At 47.2% G+C, this 10,000-nt stretch overlaps 2 protein-coding genes across 5 annotated transcripts in view; one reads left to right on the forward strand and one right to left on the reverse strand.

Moving 5' to 3' along the window:
- The window catches only part of LOC147018508 (6-phosphofructo-2-kinase/fructose-2,6-bisphosphatase 4-like), a 94,061-nt gene extending 85,355 nt beyond the window's left edge, over positions 1 to 8,706 (forward strand). For all 4 annotated transcript variants that reach the window (XM_085898208.1, XM_085898211.1, XM_085898209.1 and 1 more), the window contains exon 14: positions 8,138 to 8,706. In XM_085898208.1, the coding sequence (XP_085754334.1) occupies positions 8,138 to 8,158 (21 nt within the window). In that variant the 3' untranslated portion in view covers positions 8,159 to 8,706. The remainder of the gene's footprint in view (positions 1 to 8,137) is intronic.
- An 808-nt stretch (positions 8,707 to 9,514) lies between these two features.
- PRKCD (protein kinase C delta) overlaps positions 9,515 to 10,000 on the reverse strand; it is a 110,575-nt gene continuing 110,089 nt past the window's right edge. Inside the window, exon 18 of the mRNA XM_085898205.1 lies at positions 9,515 to 9,866. Coding sequence (XP_085754331.1) covers positions 9,714 to 9,866 — 153 coding nt within the window. The 3' untranslated portion in view covers positions 9,515 to 9,713. The remainder of the gene's footprint in view (positions 9,867 to 10,000) is intronic.

The following is a 10,000-nucleotide window of genomic DNA, read 5'->3' on the forward strand; positions in this document are numbered from 1 at the left end:
GTCTGTCTGTCTCTCGCTCTGTCTGTCTGTCTGTCTCTCGCTCTGTCTGTCTGTCTGTCTCTCGCTCTGTCTGTCTGTCTGTCTCTCGCTCTGTCTGTCTGTCTGTCTCTCGCTCTGTCTGTCTGTCTGTCTCTCGCTCTGTCTGTCTGTCTGTCTCTCGCTCTGTCTGTCTGTCTGTCTCTCGCTCTGTCTGTCTGTCTGTCTCTCGCTCTGTCTGTCTGTCTGTCTCTCGCTCTGTCTGTCTGTCTGTCTCTCGCTCTGTCTGTCTGTCTGTCTCTCGCTCTGTCTGTCTGTCTGTCTCTCGCTCTGTCTGTCTGTCTGTCTCTCGCTCTGTCTGTCTGTCTGTCTCTCGCTCTGTCTGTCTGTCTGTCTCTCGCTCTGTCTGTCTGTCTGTCTCTCGCTCTGTCTGTCTGTCTGTCTCTCGCTCTGTCTGTCTGTCTGTCTCTCGCTCTGTCTGTCTGTCTGTCTCTCGCTCTGTCTGTCTGTCTGTCTCTCGCTCTGTCTGTCTGTCTGTCTCTCGCTCTGTCTGTCTGTCTGTCTCTCGCTCTGTCTGTCTGTCTGTCTCTCGCTCTGTCTGTCTGTCTGTCTCTCGCTCTGTCTGTCTGTCTGTCTCTCGCTCTGTCTGTCTGTCTGTCTCTCGCTCTGTCTGTCTGTCTGTCTCTCGCTCTGTCTGTCTGTCTGTCTCTCGCTCTGTCTGTCTGTCTGTCTCTCGCTCTGTCTGTCTGTCTGTCTCTCGCTCTGTCTGTCTGTCTGTCTCTCGCTCTGTCTGTCTGTCTGTCTCTCGCTCTGTCTGTCTGTCTGTCTCTCGCTCTGTCTGTCTGTCTGTCTCTCGCTCTGTCTGTCTGTCTGTCTCTCGCTCTGTCTGTCTGTCTGTCTCTCGCTCTGTCTGTCTGTCTGTCTCTCGCTCTGTCTGTCTGTCTGTCTCTCGCTCTGTCTGTCTGTCTGTCTCTCTCGCTCTGTCTGTCTGTCTGTCTCTCGCTCTGTCTGTCTGTCTGTCTCTCGCTCTGTCTGTCTGTCTGTCTCTCGCTCTGTCTGTCTGTCTGTCTCTCGCTCTGTCTGTCTGTCTGTCTCTCGCTCTGTCTGTCTGTCTGTCTCTCGCTCTGTCTGTCTGTCTGTCTCTCGCTCTGTCTGTCTGTCTGTCTCTCGCTCTGTCTGTCTGTCTGTCTCTCGCTCTGTCTGTCTGTCTGTCTCTCGCTCTGTCTGTCTGTCTGTCTCTCGCTCTGTCTGTCTGTCTGTCTCTCGCTCTGTCTGTCTGTCTCTCGCTCTGTCTGTCTGTCTCTCGCTCTGTCTGTCTGTCTCTCGCTCTGTCTGTCTGTCTGTCTCTCGCTCTGTCTGTCTGTCTCTCGCTCTGTCTGTCTGTCTCTCGCTCTGTCTGTCTGTCTCTCGCTCTGTCTGTCTGTCTCTCGCTCTGTCTGTCTGTCTCTCGCTCTGTCTGTCTGTCTCTCGCTCTGTCTGTCTGTCTCTCGCTCTGTCTGTCTGTCTCTCGCTCTGTCTGTCTGTCTCTCGCTCTGTCTGTCTGTCTCTCGCTCTGTCTGTCTGTCTCTCGCTCTGTCTGTCTGTCTCTCGCTCTGTCTGTCTGTCTCTCGCTCTGTCTGTCTGTCTCTCGCTCTGCCTGTCTGTCTCTCGCTCTGCCTGTCTGTCTCTCGCTCTGCCTGTCTGTCTCTCGCTCTGCCTGTCTGTCTCTCGCTCTGCCTGTCTGTCTCTCGCTCTGCCTGTCTGTCTCTCGCTCTGCCTGTCTGTCTCTCGCTCTGCCTGTCTGTCTCTCGCTCTGCCTGTCTGTCTCTCGCTCTGCCTGTCTGTCTCTCGCTCTGCCTGTCTGTCTCTCGCTCTGCCTGTCTGTCTCTCGCTCTGCCTGTCTGTCTCTCGCTCTGCCTGTCTGTCTCTCTTGGCATTTTCCATGCACTTCATTTTTCAATATTACACAAATCGATAACGAAACTCGAAGGGGGAAAAGAAAAAAAAAACAAAAAACGCTGAAATGGAAAAAAAACAACCCCGTGTGAGACTGTTTTAAAATTGGGGTTTTTATTTTGTGGTACTATTTGGAGGCAGTGCATTAAAGAATGGAACTTTATTTATTTATTTATTTATTTATTTATTTATTTTGGGGGAATCTCTGCAATGTAAAAAAAAAAAAAAAAACCTAGAAGAGGCTATGTTTGCATCTATGATTTATTTATTTTAAAGCACACAGCTCATGTAAATATGTGCAAACTTTTGCTTAAGTGCAATAAAACTATAAGCTATTTTCTTGAACCCTCCCTTTTATTGAAGTTTTTGAGGTTTAATTTTTTTCCGTCTGTTTTGCAGCAACTTAACTTTTGTCTTTATTGTTCCTCTTGCAAAAGCGATTTCTAACTTTGTAGTTTTTATCCAGATATATTCAATGTGATTTCATTGTCCTGTGGTTTTTATTTCTATTTAATTTGTCTGAGGTTGAGGCCGTTTATTCCTGATGCGTGAAACACACTGCAACCAATGCCCAGAAAAAAGGCTTTTTGGAATACTGGCCGCATTTTACATCCAATCATGTAACTTTCTTTAAAATAAAAAAATATCCAGGCTGTTACGGACCATGCCCCCACCTGAGTTGCCGCGCAGGTGCTGCGCATGAAAAAAAAAAAAAAACAAGCCTCACTTTCGGGTGCACAGGATTCCTGGGCAAGGAGGGAAGACCCCCTTAACCCAGGGCACAGGATGGAAACTAGTTAGGGGGAAGGGTTAGCTTAGCTAGACCGGCTCCATGGGGCAGGGGTAAGTCCTCATGGGGCCCGTGGAATGGATTAGGTAGAGGGATTTAGTGAGATTTAGGTTGGGAAATAAAATGATTTATTTGAGACAGAGACAGACTGTGAATGTGTAGAGGGGACGTAGTTTAGCTACGTAGTGTTAAAAGGAACGTGCTACTAGTTTAAGGGACGACGTGGGAGCACGAGTTAGTTAGGGGAAGTAGTTAGAAGGATGGCAGAGTTCAGTGGTGTGTGTGTTGAAGAGTTGTTGGTGAGTGAATTGGAAGCATGTGCTTGGTGAGTGATTGAGGCCAGCGGGTCTGTGTGTGTGGAGCGAATGGGGAATGCATGGTGCGATGAGTGATTGGGGGGAGGAGTGACTCCCGCCCAAGGGACCCCGGGGTCAGTGTAGAGTGAGTTAGCTGGGTTAGTTAAATTACAAAATGGAGGTCGTTTTGCTGTTGGTGGGAATGTAGGCTCGAAACCCATTTGGAGGGGTGCAGGAGCCCTGTTGACGGGCTTGGGAGCGTGGCTGCGAAAGGTGAGTATCGCTGAGTGGGTACCCCGGGCACCAGGCTAGTCGGCCGCGGTAGGCCATGGGCCCATGGGGGGCCGGGATAGAGTAGTGGGCACGGGTGCGCCTGCTTGGTGCGGGGGCCCGGGGCGCCATTAGCCGCGTGGGCAGTGTTGTGGGCACGGGTGACCCTCGGAAAGGGGCCCGGGAGGCCGGCCTGCCACGTGTGCGTTTCAGGGGAGGTGCCATGGGGGGCACTCCCCGGTGTTAGGGAGCTGGTAGGCTCGGAGGCAGTGTAGTGCCCGGGGGTGCCATAGCGGGAGATTCGGCAGAGGGTCGTGCCTGCCAAAGGGAGCCACGTGTCCCAGCCAGGAGACCGTGTGAGGGCACGGAGAGAAAATTGGGGGGCGAGGCCCGAAATTGTGAGGACACCAACACAGGCGACGGGAATCTGGGTTGTTAGAACCAATACTTTAAGCGAGAGGCGCTTGTTGAAAGCCCCGGGGTAGTTTAACAGTTAAATGGATAGGGTAGATTAGGAAGTGTACCCCTCCGCACCATCCATCCCCTCGCTGTCGTTGTGGGCCGCTGGACCCACTTTGGTTATAGATCGCCGAACTCTGGGGAGGCCATTCTGAGGCTTCGTTGGGCCTCGACACAGGACGTTAGCTCTCCCTTGTTCCCCTCCGGGAAGGGAACGTAGGGGTTGGGAGTAGGCTAGGTGACAGGATAGGTTAGCCGAACAAGGACGATAAAGGGGGTTAGGGGACGATTTATAGTGGGGGAGTAAAAATAAAAACAACAAAAAAATTAAGGGGGCTAAATTGGGGTTTGACAAATTAAGGGAGTGGGTATGTACAGTGACAGGCAAAGGCGATAGGTTGGGAGGGAGACAGGTAGGTAGGTCCGAGCCCACCTTCCAAGTGGCCAGCACCACCGCACTCCCTCCACCAACCTCCACTGAACGGCAAGAGCTGGCCAACTTCAGCCGGCTGGCTGTTTTTGCTGCGAGGCCTGTGCCGGCTGGATCGGCTGCAGCTGTGGTACTTCAAGGCCTGTGCCGGCCCAGTTCATCTGCTGGCTGTTTTTCTTCAAGGCCTGTGCCGGCCAGTTCATCTGCCGGCTGTGTTTGCCTGCAGCGGCCTTCTTCTGCGGGCTGTGTTTGCCTGCTGCCTTTGCCATGCCATGCCCACTGCCCACGTTCACCAGCCCCGTTCAATTTTTGCTTTGCCCCCCCCCCTGTTCATTTCCATGTGCGCCAGGATCCGCAAGGCAACAGTTTGCAAGCTGCAAGAACTGCCCTGTTGGCAGCTACAACACGGGCCTGCAGTGGCGGCCCGTGCACCGTGTTTGTGTTCATCCATCCATTCGTTGTGCTCATTGCGTGTGCCACTTGAGCTGGCACGGAGACTGCGTTGTGCAGCCCATGCACCGTTGTGGTTCACTGCATTCAGTTCAAACCGTTCATGCATCCATTCGTTGTGCTCATTGCGTGTGCCACTTGAGCTGGCACGGAGACTGCGTTTGTGCAGCCCAAGCACCGTTATGGTTCACTGAGTTCAGTTCAAAAGGGAAGGCCTTGGACTGCGTGTGAGCAGCCAGCGACGTTCCCTGTCACCTGCATTGTTTTGAGCCAGAGACTGCATGTGGGCAGCCTGGCTCCCTGCTAACTGCTTTTCTTTTGCAGAGTTCAGTGATCCTGGGCCATGGTTTAGTGTAAAATTTGTAAGTTAAGGTTAAGATGTACTGTAAATATGAGTGCGCCCCCCGGCATGTCTGTCTAGCGCCGGCAATTTTATTTAAGTCGCCCGTGTGAGTGAGTTTGTTTAGATAGTTACGCAGCCCTCAGGTTATTTATTTTGGGGACACGAATACCATGAATGTCGCACCCAGGGATCCGTAGGTAAAATGTACTAGGGTAAAACTACACATGATGGCACACGAAAATTTGACGACTCGGGACGAGTCTGTAAAAAGGGGAGGGGGTAGTGTTGTGGTTACCAAATTCGCAAACCACCATTCAGGCCCCTTAGGTGAGGTATCTCGGTAAGTACATGTGTAGTTAGGCCCAAACCCGTTGTCTAGTGGGAATACATGTCATTTATGCGAGCTGCGACTCTTCAGGATAGCCGTTTTTCTTTTACTATCTTTATTTTGGACCAACCGCCATGATTACCACCACAACCACAACATCAACCACCAACCACACCACCGCTTCACCACAACCGCCACGACCTTCACGTCACACCTCGCAACCGTAGCATCGCCACCGTTCTTGCCCCGCTGTGGGTACCGGTGTTGGACTCGTGCAGGGCGCGCGTCGAACAGCGTGTACAAAATCACGGATTTTGTGCTTCAAAAACGGATCAAAAACGACACACGCCCACTTTTTGCCGTCCAATCGGTGAGCGAGGGGCGATTTGGCCCCGCCTCCAGGACGATCGATATATGCAAATTTGTGGATCAAAAAGCCTTCACGCCCACTTTTTCTCGGGCCAATGGGGAGCGAGGTGAAAGGTCAAAGGGAGGGGGTCAAAGGCGAAGCTACGGGGGGATAAAAGGACCGTGTTCGTCAGTCAGGAGAGTCCAAAGAAGAGTCCAGGGTCGGAGAGTCAAAACGTGGAGAGTCGGAGAGTCCAGGAGCGAAGAGTCGGAGAGTCCAGAGGCGGAGAGGCGGAGAGTAGGAGAGTCGGAAGCAGAGGGTCAAGACTTCGCGGGCGGTGGAGCTGCTCGTCGTGTGCGTTGGAGTCGGAACGGAGGGGACGAGCTGTGGAAAGGCGGCGACACCAGACGAGGGGGTGCTCGCGTCGTGCAGGGAGCTGCACCCGAGGGAGGCCGACAGCGCGACCTGGCCGAGGTGGAGACGCACACCAGGGATAATAAAGATCCTCTCTACCCCGAGCATCAGCAACCCCCTCCTGTTTCCCCCCCGCGCTGAGATAGTGCGACCAAGGGGGCCCCTTTCCCACCCCCTACCAGACACTGCCCGCGAGGCCCGCGGGGTTGGGGCGCCATCGCCGCTCCGCGTCTCATCACCAGACGGGTAGGCGCGACCCGGTCTCGGCCTCAGGCCCGCCTCATTCTTGGGGGTATTCTTTTCCTTGGTTTTGGGTATGTGTTGTCGGCGCCGTCTGTGAGGTAGAATTGTATAAGTGTTGCCGTGTGCTCGGTAGTCGGTATTAGCTCTGCATTGTTTTCGCTTTTGCATTTGCTTTTTGTGTAAATTGAATTGTGTTTTTTCTATGTGCTTTTGGTGGAATTGAATATGTGTGCTTCCCGTGTGCCGCGAATAAATGTGCTCTGTGTTGAACTGTTTCCCGCTTCGCTTCGTCATTTCTCCCATTGAATCCTCATCTTGCTTCACGTAAAGGGTTGGTAGTGGGCTGAATACGCCCGATAATTAATCGAACCGTCGAGGTCGACGATAACACCGCTCGGTTATTCTGATAGTATGGAACGGGTCGCTTAAATGGCCCGTGTCCGAAGTCGACCTGCGGCGAGGTGCGATCGCCCGGTCTACCCTCCGCGTGGGTACTTAGGTAGGTCGAATTTGGCGAGCAACCCTATCCCACGCGGGGGCTGATTGGCTCGATCGCGGTGAGACTGAAAGGTCCACCCGTGACTGGTTCCCGGCGTTAGTCCGAGAGGTCACGACTGGATTGTCCGTCCGGTGGGCGACGTGCCGCGATTCGAGTTACGTGGCCGTCAGCACGCCGGCGGGCGCGAATACCGCAACAATATGTATATATATATATATGTATGTATATGTATATATATGTATATATATATATATATATATATATATATATATATATATGTATATATATGTATATATATATATGTATATATATATATATGTATGTATATATATATATGTATATATATATATATATGTATATATGTATATATATATGTATATATATATGTATATATATATGTATATATATATGTATATATATATGTATATATATATGTATATATATATGTATATATATATGTATATATATATGTATATATATATGTATATATATATGTATATATGTATATATATATATATGTATGTATATGTATATATATGTATATATATATATATATATATATATATATATATATATATGTATGTAGACACAGCTTAAGCACTCCAAGTAAACCGTGAAGGAATGACTTGCTTGACAAGCGATTAGCAATCAACGAATCCTCATATTAAACACACGCTTTCCAGAGACACCCAAAATTTCAAATACATCTGAATTGGACAAATGAACACTTTTTTTTGAGCAGTCGGAACTGTTGCTCAGTTCAATTCTGGAGCTTAAGTTTTGTGATTCGGCTTCGTGTTAGATTCTTGAGGTTACGGCATGTGCGGAAATGAAATAAAGCCATCAATGCTGCGATATGCGGGCATTTATAAGCATTGCAATGTTTCCAGTGATTCGTAAGTATGATGATGAGGCATTAGATGATATAAGTGAGGAAAGTGCAAAAAGAAAGAAAGAAAAAAAAAAACTATTATTGTGGCCTGTTTCATGTCAGGGCATGGTTGAGCAGGCCAAAAAACATGGTGGCTTCAAACCTCAGTGAGGTTACCCACGATGCACCATAAGATCCTAGAGAGCGAGGTGGCTGAGGATATGCCTGATAAGGGATATAATTAAATAAGGCCATTAATTGTCTTCAAAAGGGGTGTTTTCATTAAAAACAAATACCCAATTTTAACTCGTGCACTCCCTTAGAGTTCCCTTTGGATGTATGCAAAGCTTGATGTTGCTCGATTTCATTGTTTTGGAGTTATGGAGGAGACACACTGACACACACATTTTGCCTGTATTTGTTAACTACCTTATTCTAACTTTTAATGTGTTAAAGCAGTGTCTGTTTTATTTTTCTTTTGCAGAGAGCTGTGAAGATATGCTAAGAGGCTTCAAGAAATGCAAACATTGCTGCTGCTACACGTCATAAATTCTCCAGTCCCACTGAAATGTACATCCCTTGCTGCTGTTACACAGGGTATGGCAATTGCCAACCACTGTAGTACTTGCTGGGCTACAGTGAATTGTGCTTTGCATCATTGAAAGAAGCACTGGCTGTCAAAGTAGGGCTTAATTCTGCCATCTGTCATGTTGTTTTTTTTGACCATGAAGATCCAGGTCATGACTTGAGCAGATTGCAATGCACATGTTTACAGTTATTTATTATTATTATTAATATTTTATACTCATAATCACCGTATGATACAATCCAAATGCTGGCTTGGGATGCAATTTTGATTTTGAAAGACAGGTCTCCCAACTGGTTCAAATTTTCCATCATGTCTCTCCTCCACCTTCCATGAAAAGTGAAACAAAAGCTTTATCCCTTGCATCACCTTGGTTCTTTTAAATATGTTGGTTTGGGCTCAGTTTGTATCGAACATGAACCATGTCACATTAAATAAAATACTGGAAATGATGCACTTAAACCATATTTGACTGTCTTTTCATTATTAAATCCAACACCAAGTTTATTTAAATCTTGCATTCATTACACTGGAGTTTATGCAACCATTCATGTCCTGTTTGAGGAGAGCAAGTTGCTTCAGTGGATAAGCATTTAAACTTAATTAGTTGACCTTGAGGATAAACTTTCAACCTTTTTTAATTTTATTTTTTCCTGCAGGGATCGTGAAAGTTGAATTTTCCTTTGGGGAATACAATCTCCTGATCTTTACCCTTGATAAGGAATGACCAAGTTGCTTGTTTTGAATTGCTGCAAAAAGCATGTCTTCTTTGGCTTTGGGTGGACAGTGACTTTTAATCCTTATTTTAAAAATGCAAAATCTCTGCTGGATAATAAATAGCCAAGTGATGGATGAGCTTAATATGCATTGCTTGAGAGTTTAAACCCTCAAATTCCAATATTGTGACTGCAGAGCAGAATCGATAGTTTAACTTTTTTTTTTCTTTCTCCAGCAAATGCTTTCAATCCAACCTGGCTTTGGCATGTTCCTCCGCCATTAGCATTTGTATTATCGGCTGATATGACCTTTCACAGAGTTTGAATGCATCAAGGCCTTGGTACGTGATTCAGCTCGACTGCTTTCCACATTTTTCCTTGAGTTTGTCAATTCTAATTATTTATACTTTCTGTAGATTTTAGTGAAGGAAGTGCTGTTATATTTACGATTTGTTCCTCAATATGTTTGATGTAGTTTTTTTTCCCCCATTGTGTAGTTGTATTATAAAGGACAAAGTTTACAAGCTATGCAGAGCTGGTATTGTAATGATAATTGTCATAGATGTCAAGTTTTCTTTATTTCTTAAACTCCATTACAATGTCACCAGCACCAATAAAATTCAGGAAGTATGAAGCCTTGCATTTTTGTTTATATACAAATGATTATTGATAAATGCCAGCTTTATCCAATTAACATCTTTCTCCCACCCCATCATAAATCACATGCACCAGTATTATATTTGCAGGGGAACATTTCATCATAACATCTTCCTCATCGCTTCGTTTACAAATGAGAATCCATGAAAAACACTCTGATCCATGGAGGCAGCCAGGTTCTTATCGCATTTGGATAGCTTGGGCTTCTCTCCTACAAACTCCTTGTCAAAGTTGCTGAAATCTGATGATGATTTCTGAAAGACATTTTAACAATAAAGTCAAGGTTAAAACGTGTTAGAGTTGGAAAATGCAATGAGTTCATTGGCACGTACAAAATATTTTAGAGAAGGTAATTTCCAGGTCTACAATTCAAATATAAAACCAACAA

The sequence above is a fragment of the Eptatretus burgeri genome, chromosome 10, assembly GCF_056783735.1.
Source record: "Eptatretus burgeri isolate ZD-2024b chromosome 10, Ebu_testis_v1, whole genome shotgun sequence".
NCBI classification, from domain to species: domain Eukaryota; kingdom Metazoa; phylum Chordata; class Myxini; order Myxiniformes; family Myxinidae; genus Eptatretus; species Eptatretus burgeri.